We start from the raw sequence: 21,985 nt of genomic DNA on the forward strand, positions 1-21,985 counted from the left end.
GCAAAGATCTCTTTATATTATAGTGCATTTTTAATAATAATGATACAAACACTCAATATTTTCATTCTATTACTTTAAATTTAATAGGAACATAAGAACGGCCATACAGGGTCAGACCAGAGGTCCATCAAGCCTGGTATCCTGTCCTTTGACATGGCCAATGGCAGGGGCCCCAAAGGGAATGAACAGACAGGTTATCATCAAGTGATCCATGCCCTGTCATCCACATCTATTCTGTAGTGGGGGGACCAAAACTGGAGCAATGCTCCAGATGTGGCCTCATCAATGCCGAATAGAGGGGAATAGTCACTTCCCTCAATTTACTGGCAGTGCTCCTACTAATGCAGCCCAATATGCCATTAGCCTTCTTGGCAACAAGGGCACACTGTTGATTCATATACAGTTTCTTGTCCACTGTAATCCTCAGCTCTTTTTCTGCAGAACTGCCACTTAGCCAGTCAGTCCCCAGCCTGTAGCAGTGCATGAGATTCTTCCATCCTAAGTGCAGGACTCTGCATTTGTCCTTGTTGAACCTCATCAGATTTCTTTGGCCTAATCCTCCAATTTGTCTAGGTCACTCTGAGCCCTATCTTTACCCTCTAGCATATCTACCTCTCTCCTCAGCTTAGTGTTATCCACGAACTTGCTGAGGGTACAATCCATCCCATCATCCAGATCATTAATGAAGATATTGAACAAAAAACCTCTCGGGCACTCTGCGTGATATCAGCTGCCAACTAGAAATCGAGCCGTTGATCACTACTTGTTGAGCCGGACGACACAGGCAGCTTTTTTAACTTGCTGGCAAGAATACTGTCGGAGACTGCACCAAAACATTTGCTAAAGTCAAGGAATATCATGCCCATTGCTTTCCCCATATCCACAGAGCCAGTTATCTCATTACGGAAGGCAATCAGGTTGACCAGGCATGATTTGCCCTTGGTAAATTCACATTGACTGTTCCTGATCACCACCTTCTCCTCCAAATGCTTCAAAATGGATTCGTTGAGGACCTGCTCCATGATTTTTACAGGGACTGAGGTGAGGCTGACCCATCTGTAGTTCCCCGGATTCTCCTTCTTCCCCTTTTTAAAGGTATCTCGTAACTGTCCAGGGCTAGAAATAGGAATCTCATCCCATTCATTGCAAAGGGAAGATTCTCAGGCTTGCTTGGACCCAACTCAATTTTAGCCTTACAAGGTCTCAAAACACAGGACCCTGAAGTCACAACTTTGGGGTTTAATTTTTTCCAACAGCTTTTTCTAAGAGCTTTTATAGCTCCCTCTAAACCATGTATAAGTGGACTCGCGGTAAGCAAGAATAAAAATATAAAAGTAATCCCAATAAACTAATTTTTTTAATCACAATTTCTGTAAATTATAGAAACTCTGTGGGATAAAGGTTTTATCAACATTCTTTGTGAATGACACACACACATACACTAACTCAGCCTAGTTCAGCTGGACTCATTCATACAATCAAAATTGGTTTTCCAGAGATGTGAACTGCCATACAGTACCAGATCAGTGGTACATCTAGTATAGTCCAGTACCCCCTCTCACCCTGTTTCTGAGAGATACTTTAGGGCAGTGATATACTGTGGCTCTGGAATTTCATGACACACATTTTTCAAGTCTGGTGATTTGATGGGAGCTGTTCTCTGTAGATAGAGCAAGGAGAGAAAACAGCTGATGCCATTATGTACAAAGGGGCCAGAGGTGCCAGGATTTCTCCTATTAACAATCAGATCAGTAGAAAAGAGAGGACAAAAAGTAATGAGGGCTTCGTGTTTTGAGCATCTAAAAAATCTATTGCATCACATACAGCAAGATGGAAAAAAATAAATCAGAATTGGCTGACTTTTACACTGAATAAATCACTACCTCTCTGTTCCGTTAACAGTTTAAACTACAGATAAAAATTGGATCCATTAATTTAATTTCAGAAGAACACTCAAAGACAACCTAAAGTGAATGAACAGCTTTGGTGAAGACTTTACAAATGAACACCAATTCACACCTCTGAGCAATAAACAGATTTAAACAGCTCCAGCCATGTCAATACTTAGAACAAAATTACTAGATGCATCAGTTACCTATTGTTTAGTTATTGAAATATACTGCACTATTCTCTGGCTATCATCCCAATGCAGATTAAACGATTCTTCTGTTCTGTATATACTAAAACGGAACAGTCATAGCAAGCTACAGAAATGATTTAGTGGTTACTGTGGAAGAGTAATTAAAAGTCAGCTCAGTTCACAGTTGCAGTTAGAAAAGACAAATAAGAAGCTAGATAATATCAGCAGAGGAACAAAATCACAAGAGATTACATACTGTTAATGCAGCACACTTCAGACACCCATCTGGAATATAGTATAAAGTACTGGTCATTATACCATTGCCTTAGAAGAGGCCAGTGAAGACTATTGAGACCAGATATTTAAGTTATGAGGACAAGTTAAAATGCAGTCCTACACTGCAGAATGACTTGTGTAAGAAGGTACCATTTTACATAAAGACTTGCTTCCTGTGCATACTCAGCAATATTTACTTATTTCAGTGACAAAAATAAGTTTTACTACTTTTTACTTCTGTTACCTTAAGACACCAACTACAGTTATGGGAGAGGAAGATGGATTCTATTCCTCTTTGTGTATCAAACAAGATTTCTTATTAAACTCCAATCAGTTACACCCATGTAAAGCCACTGAATGTAATGGCTTTGCATGGGTATAACTGAAGGCTCAGTTTGGTCTTGAGAGCCTTTAAATATGTGCGATGCAGAAAGAGAAACTGCTACTCCCAGTGCCCACACTAAGCTTGAAGGACTGGCAACAAGAAATCATCTTTATTAAGAGAGCACACTGGAGATAGATCCTTGCTAAACCAGGGGTGCTGGAACAATTGTATAGTGGGGAGTGCTGAGAGCCATTGAACCAAACTGTAAACTCTGTACATGACAGAAACCACCTCAAGCCAGGGAGGTGCGGCAGCATCCCCAGCCCCACTAGTTCCAGCATTTATGTGCTCAACAGACCATGCTGACTTATACCAGCTGAGGATCTGATCCTAAACGGCATTCATGGCAACATCAGCGTCATTCGGGGTCATTGTTCAAATCAGAACCGCACTTTAAGGGAGATAGGCTTATTCTCCTTAGAAATTAGGACAAATAAGGGGACATTAGCAGGTGTTTTCAAAAATTACAAAAAAGGACTGAAAAATCTATTGACAAATACTAGTAAGGGGTTCAAAGCTGAACAGATAAGTTAGGACATGAACTAAACAGGGAATGCAGGGGATACTACTTCAAACAATTGGTAATGAACACAAAATAAGTTAAATGAAAGTCTCAAAGCAAAGAGACTAGGCTGAAAAATCTAGGAAAATGGACAAGAAACAGGAGGCCAGGCATTAGGTCAGATCTCCTTTTCATATTACCTCACTTCTTATATGCTCCAAGAGGGGGGTAGTAATATTAATTTTCTCAATTGAAGTTTACTGTTAAATACCTTTTGTTACTATTCCTATTCTCGTTTCACCCTTAATCCCTACTTGCACTAAAAATAGTCTTCTTTTACAAGCATTTTAATTTACAACCCATTTTCAAGATCCTCAGATCCAAGCAGTTGGCAGTAGTCTATGCAAGATATTTTGTTGAAATGATATTTTGACATGAACTGTATATTTTTTTCCAGACACCACATGTTACAATTTTAATATTCGCATTTAAATAATATTTGAGGGCTAATGCAAGACAAATAAAGCCGAGTCAAAGACTGGATGAATATGTTCATCCTTATAGAAACCATGCTTACCTACAATACTTTTTTCTGGTGCTGGAGGCACTATGTAACCAACGTGCAGGTATTTTGTTGCTAATTTGCTGTGCAAACCAAGAAAGTCACTGAATCTTCTTTTAACAGAGAATTCATTTTTGTGAAACATAGAAAGGGATGTCTAAAAGAAAATCCACAGAAAAGTTGTATTTTAAATTTTCTGTTATTTTTTCATCTACTCAGGTATACTGTAGTTGATATTCTGTATATTTATATTCAAGGTGAAAAGTAGTTGCAGACAATAGTTACCTTTGTTGTTACTCTGTATGCCATGTAAGCATTCATGCCATCTCCTGTAAGAAGATAACAGTTAAAAGAAAGGTACTTAATCCAAGGCAAGTCTTCTGAATCACGTATATGCTGGCATTATAAATAAATGCAAAATTATGCTAAAACCAAAGTTTTTTTTCAAATAGCAAGTAGACAATTTAATGCTGAAAGAATTCCATCTTTCTCAGAGTCTGAGATACCAACTCACCAACTTTCTCTGGATCTGAGACATTGATTTCTATATCAAACACATCTCCATTTGCTTCCTCTTCAATCTAGAGAGAAGAATGTATGGCATTAACAGTATACCAGCGAGTTAACTTTCAAAGGATAACTAAGGTAGCTCCCCAACTAAATCTGTGGATACAAGAAAAAACAGTAAATCTGTGTGGGACCTAAAAGAGCATAACTGAGATCCCTTCCATCCCATTTTAGTGGAAAATGTGAAGACACTAGTATTTACCATAGTAAAAGGTTGAAAAATGCTTTCCCTAAAAGTTGCATTTTGAGCCCTCCCACAAAGGCTTTTAGTCAGGAAACCTTATCCACCTGAAATGTTACAAGTCTCATTTCATTCCAAAGGAGACTTTTTTCTAGAGGAAGTTTGAAGCAAGTTGGACGTATGTTTAGAAGAAATGGGGTTAAAAACAAAAAACTCACATGTTTTCATTTAAAACATTTCCCTAAATTTCTGGATCATAAAGAGAAAACTATCTGGAATTAGTCTAGAAATTTCAAATTAGTTTTTTCTAGCAATTACAGACACCTTTAAATTGCGGAAGCGGGGGGGAAGAGGGAGACTTAATGGGGAGGAAAATTAAATTCCATTTTTATTGTTTGTAAGGGGAACTGAAATATTTTAGACACTGCTCAAGTTCTGACCACTCATGTGCAGTTCCTAAACTCCATGTGGCATGATGCAGACTTTGTCAGGCCTTCCATTAAATCCTTTATGAAATCCACAAATTGTCATAGGGGAAGGGTAAACAAGAGAAGCCAGTTTGGAGTGGGGGAACAAGAATCACATCAAAGCAGAGAGATCTGTCTGGCAAGAAGCAGTTCAAAGGAAACAAGAAAACTGACTAGGAAAGAAGAAATTCATGCTGTGCAGCTCACAAACGAATTTTGTTGAGATGCTTGTCAAATGAATACAGTACACTCCCAATTAAAGAATCATAGAACTGTAAGGGACCTCAAGAGGTCATCTAGTCCAGTCCCCTGAACACAAGGCAGGACTAATTATCTAGGCCATTCCTGATAGGTGTTTGTCTAACCTGCTCTTAAAAATCTCCAATGATGGAGATTCCACAACCTCCCGAGGCAATGTATTCCTGTACTTAATCACCCTGACAGTTAGGAAGTTTTCCCTAATGTCCAACTTAAACCTCCCTTGCTTCAATTAGTCCATTGCTTCTTATCCTATACTCAGAGTTTAAGAAAAACAATTTTTTTTTTACTCTTCCATGTAACAACCTTTTACATATTTGAAAACTGTTATGTCACCTCTCAGCCTTCTCTTTTCCAGACTAAACAAACCCATTTTTTTCCAATCTTCCCTCATAGGTCATGTTGTCTAGAACTTTAATCATTTTTGTTGCTCTTCTCTGGACTCCCTCCAATTTGTCCACATCCTTCCTGAAATGTAGCACCCAGAACTGGACACAACAGTCCAGTGGAGGCCTAATCAGAGCAGAGTAGAGCATAACAATTACTTCTTGTGTTTTGCTTACAACATCGCTGCTAATACATCCCAGAATGATGTTGGCTTTCTTTTTGCAACAGCATTACCTGTTGACGCATATTTAGCTTGTGGTCCACTATGTCCCCCAGATCCCTTTCCGCAGTACTCCTTCCTAGGCAGTCGTTTCCCATTTTGTACGTGTACAACTGACCGTTCCTTCCTAAATGGAGTACTTTGCATTCTTCCTTATTGAATTTAATTCTATTTACTTCAAACCATTTCTCCAGTTTGTCCAGATCATTTAGAATTTTAATCCTATCCTCCAAAGCACTTGCAACTCCTCCCAGCTTGGTATCGTCCACAAACTTTATAAGTGTACTCTCTATGCCATTATCTAAATCACTGAAGAAGATATTGAACAGAACTGGACCCAGAACTGATCCCAGTGGGACCCTACTCGTTATGCCCTTCCAGCAGGACTGTGATTACTACTCTCTGGGAATGGTTTTCCAACCAGTTTTGCACCAACCTTATAGTAGCTCCATCTTGATTGCATTTCCCTAGTTTATGAAAAGGTCATGTGGGACAGTATCAAAAGCTTTACTGAAATCAAGATATACCGTGTCTACCACTTCCCCGCATCTAGGCGGCTTGTTACCCTGTCAGGTTGGTTGTTACCGTGTCAGATTGGTTTGACATGATTTGTTTTTGAGAAATCCATGCTGACTGTTACATATCATCTTATTATCTTCTAGATGTTTGTAAATTGACTGCTTAATTATTTGCTCCATTATCTTTCCGGGTACAGAAGTTAAGCTGACTGGTCTGTAATTCCCTGTGTTGTCCTTATTTCCCTTTTTATAGATGGGCACTATATTTGCCCTTTTCTAGTCTTCTGGAATCTCTCCCATCTTTCATGACTTCTCAAAGATAATCGCCAAAGGCTCAATTATCTCCTCAGTCAGTTCCTTGAGTATTCTAGGATGCATTTCATGGGGCCCTGGTGCCTTGAAGACATCTAACTTGTCCAAGTAATTTTTAACTTGTTCTTTCCCTATTTTAGCCTCTTCTGATCCTACCTCATTTTCACTGGCATTCAGTGTGTTAGACATTCATCACCACCAACCTTCTTGGTGAAAACCAAAACAAAGAAGTAATTAAGCACCTCTGCCATTTCCACATTTTCTGTTATTATTTCACTCCCCTTCCCCACTGAGTAATGGGCCTACCCTGTCCTTGGTCTTCCCCTGGCTTCTAATGTGTTTGCAGAATATTGTTTATGTCTCTAGCTAGTCTGATCTCATTTTGTGCCTTGGGCTTTCTAATTTTGTCCCTACATACTTGTGTTATTTGTTTATATTCATCTTTTGTAATTTGACCTAGTTTCCACTTTTTGTAGGGCTCCTGATTTTTAGATCATTGAAGATCTCCTGGCTATCCCTCTCTTAACTACGCAGTGGGATAGTTTTCTCTTGTGCTCTTAATAATGCCTCTTTGAAAAACTGCCAACTGTCTTCTATAGTTTTTCCCCTTAGACTTGCTTCCTATGGGATCTTACCTACCAACTTTCTGAGTTTGCTAAAGTCTGCCTTCTTGAAATCCACTGTCTTTATTTTGCTGTTCTCCCTCCAACCGTTCTTTAAAATCATGAACACTATCATTTCATGATCACTTTCACTGAAGATGCCTTCCACTTTCAAATTCTCACCCAGTTCCTCCCTATTTGTCAAAATCAGATCTAGAACAGCATCTCCCTGGTAGCTGTCTCCACATTCTGAAATGAAAAACAGAATAGCATAGGGGACACGGATTTTAACTGGATAATCAGGAGTTCAGATAACAGAGGGCAGGAGCCATTCAGAAGTGGGGTGGCTCCCCATGCAGCCATGAGCTTGGCTGACTCCTTCCCATAGTCCTGGCCAGGAGTCTCTGCTCTATCCCACCAGGACCACAGCCTCCCCTGTGTATCTTGCGCCTGCAGGGATTGGGTGTTACCAGCCCTGCAGCAGCACAGGGGGCTCTGCAGGTCTGCTGTCATGGCCCTGCTCACTTGTTCCCATGACAGTGGAGCTGCACAGGGCTCCCTTTGCTGCTGTAGGAGCCCTTCAGCAACAGGGTGGCCTCCTCTGCATCCAGGGGTTCATCCTCCTCACAGTCCTGGCTGAGCATTTCTGCTCTGTTACCTGAAGCACCACATTATCTGAATCCTTTCTTTGTCCCCCAGCATGAGATACATGCCCTTTGCAGCCTGTATCTCGTGCTGGGGACAAGGAAAGGATTTAGATAATGCGGAGTTTCAAAAAATAGGGTTTCGGATAAATGCATTTTTGAAACACTGGGGGGATGGAACTATTAACCTGAAGGAAGAATCTATTATTTCAAGAAATATGAATCTTCTTGGAAAACCCAAAACAGGTTTAAGTGTGGTAATTTTAAATTAATGTTTTGCTGTAAGGACACAAACATTGGAAATTACCAGGGTAGATTTGATTTAAATCAAATTGATTTAAATCACTAGTCAGGAAGGCTCGATTTAATCATGGATTTCTATATAAAAGTTCATTCTTGTTGGTTGTTATCATCTTAACACATATTCTTCACAGGTATTAAAATATTCCCAAACTGGGTCTCTTTTACGGTCTGCTGCCATTATAGGTTTTCCCTTCTAGTGAGAGAATAGTATGGTAGATCTCAAATCAATGAAGGCTACGCTCAAAGACCTCAAGACTTCTAGAATATGCTGCTCAAACAGTTTCACTTTTGTTTCTACTGCCTGTCCCTCCCATCTCACATTTATTTCCAGACTTTTTTGTCCAGATCTATTCCGCCCCCAACAATCTTCTATTCATTGAACTTTTTGAAACTGCACTTTTAGAGAGAGGTAAGGGATTGACGCTGTGTACACACATCTGCAGAGGGACAATAGGCTTGAAGTCTGTTATTTCTAACCCCATAAGATTGGGTCCCTAATCCACGAACTACTGGAACTCATTTACAAAACTTTTCTTAAACATTACATGAATATATTGTCTCATAGTATAGAATTAGAATTTATAATCCCTATTCCATGATGAGATCTCTTTGAGCTATAATGTATGTTAATTAAAACTATCTTTAAGATTGCTTTTTGAGGAAAAAATCTTTTTATCAAAAAAATCCAATTTTTTAATTACAAAAATTATTGATTTATATCCACCCTGGAAATTACTGACATGTAGAGTTAAAATCATGTAAATGATCTCTGTTCCAAGATAAAGTGTTTCCATTTTTAGTCAACCTTTAATAACTTAAACATGACTATCAACAACCACCAGAAGCAAAATATATTTATCTTTATCACATAGTAGTTACATACTCCCTAGCCTTCTTTATAACCATATATACAGCACAAAAAGAAAGTACATTTACCAATTCCATTTGAACAAGCAACGTACTGAAGTCCATTATTTCTCATTATTCACATATGCAAGCAGTTAAACAGGTGTCAGAGAAAACTAGGTAAGCTACGTATACATACATATAACGCAGAGAAGTAAATTTGGTACTTATATTGCAAGTGCAAAGGTTAGTGTGGTGATGAAGTATCTCACTTAGGACTGGGATATTTACATATGAAGCCACTTATAAAACCAATGCTTTGTATTCACATTTGATATTCCATCTGCCAAATACTCTCATGTGCTGAGTGCCTGCAACTCCCATTGCTATGAATGGGAACTGATTTCCTCAGATTTTTGCTCTTGAACAAAGTAATATTGATGGCCTCCTACGATTAGATCCTTAAGTTGGTCCGGCAGTTTATTCAGTTTGTCCATCACTGGTGATCTTATTGCACCACCAAAGTTCTTAACATTCAGGTTATCATCAGCCATGTAGCAAAATTTCTTGATACATATGCCACTTGTGATTTTTAAAGCAGTGCCTAAAGTTAGATCTACAACATACCAGTGGGAGTTGAGGTACTCAGCATCTCTTCAGTATTTCCTCACAACTATTTCAAGTAATGCTTTTATTTTGCAACTTTTATATCATCAGAGTATTTATTAGCTGTTCATATGGGAGCAAGGAAAACAATTGTTACGGATTATAGATTGAATCTTGATATACAGGGAGTTGTGAACAGAATCCCCCAAATGAATATTCGTAAGATCTTTCCTAAGAAGGACATCTTGCAGAAAGTAAACACGCAATAGATATTTGTATAAATTTCACCCCTCCCATGGCAATGAATGTTCTTGTGATTCAGAGACTACATAGTTAATACCTTCAGCTGCAATTTTTCATGCTGTTTTAAGTTATGGTATTTCATTTTTTTAAATCTGTACATATCATAGCAATAGTATTTGCAACAAAGTGTTAAAATACTAAATTATTCAGTTACCTCTTCCCTGGATCTATCAAAAATCACAGGGGCTGTTATACTTTTTGATTCCATTCTGGGAGTTACTAGTGTAGTGGGCGTTACAGGAGTGATTGCAGGAGAAGGATCTGGAGACAGTATTGGTTCCCTTTCTGGACTGTCCAGAGAAACCTCTTCTGTAGCTTCTAGGTAAAGATTTTATGAATTAGTAGAAAATATTACACAAGATGCCCATAACATATATGCATGATATAAAATATTTCACTAGCACACTACCTACAAGGTTACTGTCATTCATAGGAATTGATTGTACATCTTATTGTATATTTCCTCATTCTTCAAATAGTGCAATGTTTGCAATAATTGTCAAATAGTTTAAAGGATACATGCTTATACAGGTTTCCATTGTACTGTTAGTTATAGTTTACATTACAGCCTTCCCCCAATTTCAGGGAGTTTCGTTCTAAAATTTATCTGTAAAAATTTACTTTGAAGTGAACTTTGTCAGCAAGATCTCTGTTCAAAACAAAGCAATTAAATCAAGGGATATTTGGGAGCACAAGGAAGAACTGACTTTGGCAAGAATAAACACAGTGTGAAGTGGTTAGTTTTTAGAATTCAGTACTCAAACCCCAATAAGTAGTTGGATATTGTAGCAGGTGATGAAGCCTTCAGTGGAAGTCTTTAGGTTTTGTTTTTTCGTTTGTTTGGGGGGGGGGGGGGAAGGGATGTGTTTCTAAGATTGTGGGAGTGGCAACAGTCATTTTCTTAAGTTAGGAGAGCCTGCATGCAGGGCAGTGAAGATTTCCTACACATTTTTAAGCATACAGATCTGCTGCACATATGCAGTATTTATATAAATTCATGAAGTTCAATATGGTCAACAATCCAGTAGCTAAATTATCCATTAAGCAGGCTTTGAACTGATAACTGAGCATCTTCATAGCCTATACAAATAATTCCTGTTTTAAGAACGAGGACAACCAATGAAGCTAAAGAATGCACAAAATTTAATACTGATAAAAGTAATTCAACACAATGCATGAACCACCTCAGACACTTACTACCGTAAGACATCCAGACAAGAGATTAGCAAAATTCAAAAAGTGTAGACATTTATATGAACAGTAGAAATATTCACACTTAGGCCTGGTCTACACTACACATTTATACCGATTTCAGCATTAAACCGATTTAACGCTGCACCCGTCCACACAACGAGGCCCTTTATATCGATATAAAGGGCTCCTTAAATTGGTTTCTGTACTCCTCCCCAACGAGAGGAGTAGTGCTGAAATCGGTATTACCATATCGGATTAAGGTTAGTGTGGCCGCAAATCGACGGTATTGGCCTCTGGGTGGTATCCCACAGTGCACCATTGTGACCGCTCTGGAAAGCGATCTGAACTCGGATGCACTGGCCAGGTAGACAGGAAAAGCCCCGCGAACTTTTTAATTTCATTTCCTGTTTGCCCAGCGTGGAGCTTTGATCAGCACGGGTGGCGATGCAGTCCCAAATCCAAAACGAACTCCAGCATGGACCGTACGGGAGATATTGGATCTGAACGCTGTATGGGGAGACACATCTGTTCTAGACACATCGTTACAGAAGAAGAAATGCCAAAGCATTTGGAAAAAATCTCCAGACAGAGGCCACAGCAAGGACTCAGCACAGTGCTGCGTGACAAGCATAATGGAAAGCCAAAGAATCAAATGGACGCTCATGGAAGGAGGGAGGGGGTACTGAGGACTCCAGCTATCCCACAGTCCCCGAAAAGCATTTGCATTATTGGCTGAGCTCCAAATGCCTGTAGGGTCAAACATATTGTCCAGGGTGGTTCAGGGTATAGCTCGTCAATTTACCTAACCCCCCCCCCAAAAGAAAAGGGAAAAAAATCGTTTCTTGACTTTTTTATATGTCACCCTATATCTACTGCATGCTGCTGGTAGACACGGTGCTGGGGCAATGAACAGCAGCACCCTCTCCCGTCCCTGGTGGCAAACGGTACAATATGACTGCTATCCATTGTCATCATCAGCCCGTGAGTGCTCCTGGCTGGCCTCAGGTGAGGTCGACCAGGGGCAGCTCGGTAAAAATAGGAATGACACGGTCATTCCCAGTAAATGGTACAGAATGGCTGGTAACCATCTTCATCATAGCAACTGGAGGCTGAGCTCCATCAGCCCCCTCCTTTCATGTCTAAAGAAAAGATTCTGTACTACCTGGACTATCATAACAGCGGGATGCTGGACTCCTCTCCCCAGCACTGTTTAATGTCCTGCCTGGACTATCATAGCAGCTGGAGGTTGCCTCCCCCTCATTTTCTCTCACTAACAAGTCAGTGTTTCTTATTCCTGCATTCTTTATTACTTCATCACACAAATGGGGGGGACACTGCAACGGTAGCCCAGGAGGGTGGGGGGAGGAGGGAAGCAACGGGTAGGGTTGTCGCAAGGGCACCCCCTAGAATGGCATGCAGCTCATCATTTCTGTGGGATCTGACATGGAGCGGCTGTGCTCTCTGGTACACTGGTTCTCTCGCACACTTGCCCCACATTCTAGGCAGGACTGACTCTATTTTTAGATAAACCATAAAGGAGAGAATGACCCGGGGGGTCATTCCCATTTTTGTCTTTGCGCTCCCAGCCGACCTCAGCCAGATGCACCTATTTCAGCAGACGGTACAGAACTACTGATAACCATCATCTCATCACCAATTTACAATGGCATGGCAGATGGGTACAGAACAACTGATAACTATCTCTGCTTTTTTGCAAAGACAAATGAATGCTGCTGTGTAGCGCTGCAGTACCGCCTCTGCCAGCAGCATCCAGTACACATACGGTGATAGTGACAAAAGGCAAAATGGGCTCCATGGTTGCCGTGCTATGGCGTCTGCCAGGGCAATCCAGGCAAAAAGGGTGTGAAATGATTGTCTGCCATTGCTTTCACTGAGGAAGGATTGAGTGACAACATTTACCCAGAATCACCTGCGACACTATTTTTGCACCATCATGCATTGGGATCTCAACCCAGAATTCCAATGGGCAGGGGAGACTGCGGGAACTATGGGATAGCTACGGGATAACTACCCACAGTGCAATGTTCCAGAAATCGACGCTAGCCTCGGTACACGGACACACATCACCGAATTATTGTGCTTTGTGTGGCTGCGTGCATTTGACTTTACACAATCTGTTTTACAAAACTTGTTTATGTAAAATCGGAATAATCCTGTAGTGTAGACGTACCCTTACACTAAATAGGATTAAAATGCATAATATATATAAATCATTACATTTCAAGACATAATCCAAGTACTCTCTGGAGTCCAGAGAAATGACTCCCATAGCCTAGATACTACATATTTGTCCATTATAAGTTTATCATTCCTTCCCCAAGTACCTGAATTTGGCCACAGTCTATATAAATCTTTATCTCAACCGAAACAGAACTTTGTATATTCTGAAATAACTCAAGTAATAATTTGAGTAAAAATATCATTAACAAGATATGCACTTTAAAATCTTATTTCTGTTTACCAATAGCCTTTTGATATAATAAACATTTATCAGCTTTCATATAATTTTATTTAATACTTTAGAATTACATAAACAAGAAAATGGTTATAATCTGGATTTCCCATGGCAAATTGTAGTCATATACCAATGTAACTTGGACATCACTGATTTTGGGATTACTCTGTATCATACCAACTGTGATGGGGCAAGGCCAGATGGCTACAGTAAAGTACTGAGGAACAGGAATGTAAGCCCTAGGATAAACAAATCCCTAGTACCATGATAACCAAATGGCAGTTGTTCCAGGTTAATCAAGGCACCTGGGGCCAATGAAGATCCTTCCAGAAGGCAGTGGAGATAGCTACATTGATTAGAACACCTGCAGCCAATCAAGGCAGGCTAATCAGGGCATCTGGGTTTAAAAAGGAGCTCACCCCAGTCAGGTGAGGAGAAGCCACAGGAGAGGAAGCACGTGTGTGGAGCTGGGAGCAAGAGACACAAGGAGCTGAGACTGAGAGGGTGTGCTACTGGAGGACTGAGGAATTATCAGACAATCAAGCATTATTAGACACCAGGAGGAAGGTCCTGTAGTGAGGATAAACAAGGTGTTTGGAGCAGGCCATGGGCAAGTAGCCCAGGGAGTTGTAGCTGTCATGCAGCTGTTACAAGAGGCACTATAGACAGCTGCAATCCACAGGGCCCTGGGCTGGAACCTGGAGTAGAGGGTGGGCCTGGGTTCCCCCCAAACCTCGCAACTCCTGATCAGACACAGGAGGAGTTGACCCAGACTGTGGGTTCCACCAGAGAGGAAGATCACTGAGGTGAACAAATCCGCCAATAAGCGCAGGACCCACCAAAGTAAAGGAGGAACTTTGTCACAACTGGTGTTAGCAGTGGGATTTTTGGTGTGCACAGCGCAGCGGAAGAAAGAGGGTGATTTAAAAAAAAATTATTTTTTTATTGTCACCACAATGGATGACGTAGTGCGGGCACTGATACAAGCCACGGCGGCCCAGCAGGAGGCTACCTGTGTCCAGGCAGCAGCCCAGCAAGAAGCAGTGCAACTGCAGCAAGAGACTAATCGCCTGCTGATAGACCAAGCTGCTCAAGACCGAGCTATGTTGCGGGAACTGGTAAACCAAGTAAAGACCCTTACAGAGCTGAACCGTGGCCATGATGGGATGCAGCTCATATGGACTAGCCATTGGCTGGAGAAAGTGACATGGGAGGATGATTTAGAGGCATACCTTCTGGCCTTTGAGAGGACAGCCCTACAGGAGGCCTGGCTTCGAGATCAGTGGTCTGGCATCCTTGCCCCATTCCTGTGTGGGGAGGCCCAGAAGGCCTACCATGATCTGCCTGAAGAGGCTGCAGCAGACTACTCCCAGCTGAAGGCAGAGATCCTGGCCAGATCTGGAGTAAGAACCACAGTGCGGGCCCAGCGGTACCATGGGTGGAGGTACCAGAAGACAAAACCCCGCGGTCCCAATTGTATGACCTCATCCATCTTGCACAAATGTGGTTGCAAACAGAGTCCAGGAGTCCGGAAGAGATACTAGAGGTTCTGGTCATCGACCAGTATATGAGGGCACTGCCACCAGATCTCCGCAAATGGGTAGGCCAGAACGATCCATCCACCTATGACGAGATGATCACGCTGGTAGAAAGATGCATGACAGCCAAGGAATTGATTCAACTACCCAAGGAAAGCCCCTTTCATAGCAAACCCCCAGCCCTGGAAGGTGGGACAGCCAAACCCCTGGGGAGTCCTAGGTGGAGGAAGAGGGGGGCTGAAAACCAGTAGAGACTCCAGAAGGAAGGGATTGGCCTGAGTAGGGGGAACCCTGGGACTAAACCCCCTAGCCCACATGATAGGAGAATAATTAGAAACTATTATAGATGTTATGTACGTGGGGAGTGGGGACACATAGCAGCACAGTGTCCCTGCACCGAGGAGCCTATGCAATGCAACTTGGGGGACTAGGAGGTCCCATGCGCCCTTATCCACTTTGCGAGCATCGCATTAGCCTCGCATAACTACACTAGGCCAGTGAAGATAAATGGAGCAGAGACTACAGCACTTGTGGACTCGGGGAGTGCTTATCACCCTTATATCGGGTAAGCTGGTAAAAAGTAGCCAGCTGCTGCAAGCCAAACGTGTAGCAGTGACGTGTGTGCATGGGGCCATGAGCCATTACCCCACCATCCCAGTGGAGACAGAGGCTCAGAGGAACCCATTAAGGTGACAGTGGGCGTAGTTCCTAAACTCCCATATCCTGTAGTTATTGGGAGGGACTATCCAGGGTTTGATAAGTTACTCCCCCCGGAGAGGCTGGAGGGAGGTGGAGACCCTGCTGGCAGTGACTCATCATTGGGGGAATGTCAACCCTCAATGTTTTCTGAGTTTTCTCAGGATCTATTCTCAGCCCCCCAAAAGGCCCAGAAGACAAAAAAGAAAGGAAGGCCGCGAAGGCTTTGGAAACCCTGATCCTGACCCACGGCCAGAAGACCGCGCTAGTAGGCAGATGGACACGAGCAGCCATCAGAGAAACTACCAGTACGGAAGGTGAGCCAGAGGCTAGCCCCAGCCATGATGGCGACGAGCCGTTGGAAGAAGTAGAAGCTGGCCCCTGGGAACTCAGGCAGGTTAGTCCTGGGAGACAGACTTTTGGACTGGACCAGGCAGAGGACTCTAGACATTATAACGTCAGGAAAGAGGTGGCTGAGATAGATGGGATACCAATGGAAGGGAAGGTCCGGGGTCTAGGACCCTACTTTACAGTGAAGAAAGATCTCCTGTACCGTGTGGTGCAAATGCAGGAGCAGGAGATACATCAACTTCTGGTGCCACGAAAACATCAAAAAGCCATACTGAGCCTCGCCCACAGTCACCTGTTTGGAGGACACTTGGGGTAGAGAAAACCTAGGCCAGGATCCTGCGGAGGTTCTTCTGGCCAGGAGTACATGAAAATGTCAGGTGATACTGCACCTCTTGTCCAGAGCGTCAGCTACATAGCCCTCGCCCACTCTTACGGGTCCCTTTGATACCTCTTCCAATAACAGAGGTACCACTTGAACACATAGCCATGGACCTGATTGGGCCCCTAGAGAAGACAGCTCGGGGCCACCAATGTGCTGGTTGTATTAGACTATGCAACCCGATACCCGGAAGTCGTCCCCCTACACAACACAGCTAGTACAGATCTTTTCCAGGGTTGGGCTACCCAAGGAGATAGTGACTGATCAAGGGACACCTTTCGTATCCAAGTTGATGAAACATCTCTGTTCATTGCTCCATGTACAAACCCTATGGACCTCTGTATACCACTCACAAACAGACGGTCTTGTAGAAAGGTTCAATAGGACCCTCAAGGCCATGATCAGGAAACTGGTGAGCCGGGATGGGAAAGACTGGGATACCCTATTGTCTTGCCTCATGTTCGCCATCCGGGAAGTTCCAGAAGCCTCTACAGGTTTCTCTCCATTCAAACTACTATATGGGTGCCACCCCCGACGCATATTGGATATAGCCAGAGACGCCTGGGAAGAGGAGCCAAACCTCAGAAAGAACAGAGTCGAGCATGTACTACAGATGAGGGATCGGATAGCCCGAGTTACACTCATTGTACGGGAACACTTGGAGAAAGCACAGGAGACCCAATGGACCCATTATAACCATCAAGCAAAGCTTCGACGGTTCCAACCAGGGGGTCGAGTAATGGTCCTGGTGCCCACAGCAGAAAGAAAGCTGTTGGCCCAGTGGCAGGGACCCTATGAAGTGACTGAAGCTGTGGGAGAGGTAAACTATAAGGTGCAGCAGCCAGGTCGCAGGATACCGGAGCAAATTTACCACATCTATCTTCTAAAACCGTGGCATGATCGAGAGGCATGCTTAGTCACCCAGGAGACCCTTCCCCAGGAGGATAACTTACATGAGCAAGTGAAGATATCACCCGACTTGACGCCAATCCAAAAACTCGAGGCAGCCGACATGATTAATCGCAACCGAGATGTATTCTCTTCAAAACCAGGGTGGACGACTGAGACCTATCACCATATCCACACGATCCCCAGAGCCAAGCTAACACTGAGACCCTACCGAATCCCAGCAGCCAAAAGAGAAGAAATCAAGGCCGAAGTGAAGAAAATGTTAGAATTAGGCGTTATTGAAGAATCCTACAGTCAGTGGTGCAGTCTAATCGTTCCAGTGCCCAAACCTGATGGTACCACGAGATTCTGTAATGACTTTCGCCAACTGAATGAAGTATCCCAATTTGATGCACACCTCATACTACGCATCGACGAACTGGTTGACCGACTGGGTAGTGCCCGATTCGTGACTACACTGGATCTGACAAAAGGGTATTGGCAGATTCCCCGGACCAAAGAAGCTAAAGAAAAGAAAGCGTTCTCCACCCCAGACGGGCTATTCTAGTACACTGTCCTCCCTTTTGGGTTACATGGGGCCCCAGCCACATTCCAGCGCCTCATGGATAAGCTCCTCCGCCCCCATACTAGGTAGATGATGTCATCTTCCATACGTCAGACTGGGGAAGCCATTTGGAGAAAGTTGAGGCAATACTACGCACCTTAAGGCGGGCTGGCCTCACCGCTAATCCTGCTAAATGTGCCATAGGACTAGCAGAGGCTAGGTACCTGGGATATACTGTAGGAAGGGGTATAGTGAAGTCCCAAACTAATAAGCTAGAGGCGATTCAAAACTGGCCCTGGCCAACCCGAAAAGAAGCAGGTCCATGCATTCCTAGGCGTGGTAGGCTACTGCCGACGTTTTATTCCCCACTTCGCCAGTGGTGAAGGCCCAAGGTCCAGACATGGTGAAGTGGACCGACGCAGCAGAGGGGGAATTTTTAGACCTTCGGACAGCCCTCTGTAATGACTCCATACTCACAGCCCTGGACTTTACCAAGGAATTTATTTTACAGACAGATGCTTCTGAGGTGGGGTTGGGGGCGGGTCTGTCACAAATGATTGGAGAAGAAGAACACTCGATCCTCTACCTAAGCAGAAAGCTGCTCCCAAGAGAAAAGAAGTATGCAGTAGTCGAGAGAGAATGCCTTGCTGTCAAATGGGCCATGGAGACACTGCGTTATTACCTCTTAGGCTGGCGATTTACTCTTGTGATGGACCATGCACCCCTCCAGTGGATGCAGAGAAATAAGGAAAAGAATGCAAGGATCACCAGGTGGTTCTTATCCCTCCAACCATTCCAGTTCCGCATACGGCACAGGGCTGGATGCCACCACGGCAATGCTGATGGTCTTTCACGAGCACACTGCCTGGCGTCCCAAGTTGCTCAACCCTAAGGTGTTGAGCAGAGGGGGGGGGATATGTGATGGTGCAAGGCCAGATGGCTACAGTAAAGTACTGAGGAACAGGAATGTTAGCCCCAGGATAAACAAATCCCTAGTACCATGATAACCAAATGGCAGTTGCTCCAGGTTAATCAAGGCACCTGGGGCCAATTTAGATCTTTCTAGAAGGCAGTGGAGATAGCTACATTGATTAGAACACCTGCAGCCAATCAAGGCAGGCTAATCAGGGCATCTGGGTTTAAAAAGGAGCTCACTCCAGTAAGGTAGGGAGGATCCACAGGAGAGGAAGCGCGTGTGTGGAGCTGGGAGCAAGAGGCACAAGGAGCTGAGACTGAGAGAGTGTGCTACTGGAGGACTGAGGAATTATCAGACAGACAATCAAGCATTAAAAGACACCAGGAGGAAGGTCCTGTGGTGAGGATAAACAAGGTGTTTGGAGGAGGCCAGGGCAAGTAGCCCAGGAAGTTGTAGGTGTCATGCAGCTGTTACATGAGGCACTATAGACAGCTGCAATCCACAGCGCCCTGGGCTGGAACCTGGAGTAGAGGGCAAGCCCGGGTTCCCCCCAAACCTCGCAACTCCTGATCAGACACAGGAGGAGTTGACCCAGACTCTGAGTTCCACCAGAGGGGAAGATCACTGAGATGAGCAAATCCGCCAATAAGCGCAGGACCCACTAAGGTAAAGGAGGAACTTTGTCACACAACCTAACAGAAAATAATTCAGTTCACTAAGTCCACTGATTTTTACAAATAGCACCTCAGCTCAAGGCTGCAGCAAGAGTTTATATTTTCAGCTGAAAACTGAACTGCCCTGCTTTTGTGAGGTTAACAATCTTTAAAGCTAGACGTGTTGCATACATAACTGCACGCCTTTCTTAAATGTAATTAAGGACCCAGATTCTAAATATATTTAGTATTTATATTTAGTATATAAACTCATATGCCTTCATTGTACCATTCAAGATGCACTTATTTTTTCATAGCAAAATGGGAACATTATATTCGCTGTTTCTATAGCTCCTGTTACTTAGTGCATAACTCTTGATTCATGCACAAAAAGATCAATTCTTCCATATGCAATTTCTTGCCACTCTCATATCCCCATTTTACCTCCAGGGACCATGAAGATCAGGAAGACATTTGGGCATATTTTGACACTTAGAAGCACTCAAGTCAGGACGCCCTCTAACAGGAGGAAAGATTCTCACTGGCAAACATTACTTACATACTGAACCACAGTATCTGAGGAACTGCTTAAAATTATGGGAGCCACATAAGCACAACACACACAGAGTCTGTGCTAATCATCTGCCAGTGCTCTGTTAGTGTGGCCATTGTCAGAGTCTATTGTTCCACAGTGACTTTCAAAAAGTGAACTGAAAAGTAAAAGTTTATGCCCTTTACTGCTATTTTGTAATGTAGAGTGACTGTCTACAATTTTTTTTTAAAAAAAAGCTTTTTTTGGAAAAAAGTCAGAAATATAAGATTCATCTATTTGGCTAGTGTCTTCGTAATACCCGAACGGTGATGTCAAAAAAAGCTGCAGCCCTACATGCCCTCAGATATGTAGAGAGGATACTGATTCTCACAGTAACAAACTAAAGAAATATAGTCTGAGAATAAGCACTGTCTCACCTTACTTGGGGAGAGCTGTAGCTTAGGTTTTAGATAAGTGTGGGAAGCCACCACTGAAGTCCTCCTAAGAGCTTACTAAGGATATTCAGCAAAAAGAAAGTGGTGTCCTGTTACTACTGTATGTATTTAGACTGTTTTATTTCTCAAAGGAGCAGTAAAAGGCACCGTTTTTTGCTTTGTAGTTCACTTCTAATACTTACGGGTATGTCTACACTGCAATTAGACACCCATGGCTGGCCCATGCCAGCTGACTGAGGCTCGTGGGGCTCAGATTGCGGGGCTGTTTAACTGTGTGGCGTACACATTTGGGTTCAGGCTGGAGCCCAGGCTTTAGGACCCTGTAAGATAGGAGGATCCCAGAGTTCAGGCTGTAGCCTAACCTAAATGTCTACACTGCAACTGAACAGCTCCACCACCCAAGCCCCGCAAGCCTGAGTCAACTGGCATGGGCCAGTTGTAGGTGTCTAGTTGCAGTGTAGACTTATAGTCCAACTACATCCAATCGGTTACATCTGTCCCATGTAATCAGGGTATAGGTGGCTAGGCTCTCTCACACAGAAACCTAGTTGAAGTCTCCATTTTGCTTTTGGCAGTTAGTGCCCTTTCACACAGATAAATGAGAAAAGTTAAGAATGACCGTTCACCCATTTTTCAGTGCAAAATGTACAGTTTTACTATTTTCTATTCCACTGGAGCTCTTCCTGTGGTGCCATTATCTACTGCACATTTGTCAGTATTTGGCGCTGTAATTATTCTGCCAATTTGCTAACCTCATGTGCTCAGTCATCATACTTTCAAACTTCAAGAAACTTTGATACAAAACCATGAAATAAAGGTAGCCCAGTTAAAACTATACAACTGGAAGTGAAAAATCTATAAAAACAGATGAGAAACTAATACAAGCAGAACCACCAATTCTGACTACACTAGAGAACCTAACAATACCACGTTATCAGTCGACAGAACCAGTTTCAGAACAAATGGTTGGTTGTGTTTCCAAATTAGCTATACTGAATTAGTTTAAGAACCTTAGATCCATACTGGTTAGCTATTTTTTCTCCCCCTCAAGTGTAATACAAAGTGTCGGCTATCACTTGTAAAGTGATACATGTGCCGAGACCCACATACTTGAGAAACTGTCATAGCAATTCAGATGAACTTGGACACTTCTGCTTTTGATTCCTAGATGCTTCTGCTTTCAGTTCTTAAGAAATCACTTAAATGACATTTTTGTTTGATATGTTTATCATAACCTTAGTCCCAGATTTGGACCTTAGCGTCCAAAATATGGGGGTTAGCATGAAAACCTCCAAGCTTAGTTACCAGCTTGGACCTGGTACT

At 42.9% G+C, this 21,985-nt stretch overlaps 1 protein-coding gene across 3 annotated transcripts in view; it reads right to left on the reverse strand.

The window, feature by feature from the left end:
• The window catches only part of SNX2 (sorting nexin 2), a 61,798-nt gene that overhangs the window by 21,687 nt on the left and 18,126 nt on the right, over positions 1-21,985 (reverse strand). For 2 of the 3 annotated variants that reach the window (XM_030566031.1, XM_030566034.1), the window contains exons 3-6: positions 10,174-10,337; positions 4,320-4,386; positions 4,091-4,134; positions 3,821-3,962 (exon numbers count right to left, since the gene is read on the reverse strand). In XM_030566031.1, the coding sequence (XP_030421891.1) occupies positions 3,821-3,962; positions 4,091-4,134; positions 4,320-4,386; positions 10,174-10,337 (417 nt within the window). The remainder of the gene's footprint in view (positions 1-3,820; positions 3,963-4,090; positions 4,135-4,319; positions 4,387-10,173; positions 10,338-21,985) is intronic. The other variant, XM_030566033.1, reaches the window with a different exon arrangement.

The sequence above is a fragment of the Gopherus evgoodei genome, chromosome 6, assembly GCF_007399415.2.
Source record: "Gopherus evgoodei ecotype Sinaloan lineage chromosome 6, rGopEvg1_v1.p, whole genome shotgun sequence".
Lineage (NCBI taxonomy): Eukaryota > Metazoa > Chordata > Testudines > Testudinidae > Gopherus > Gopherus evgoodei.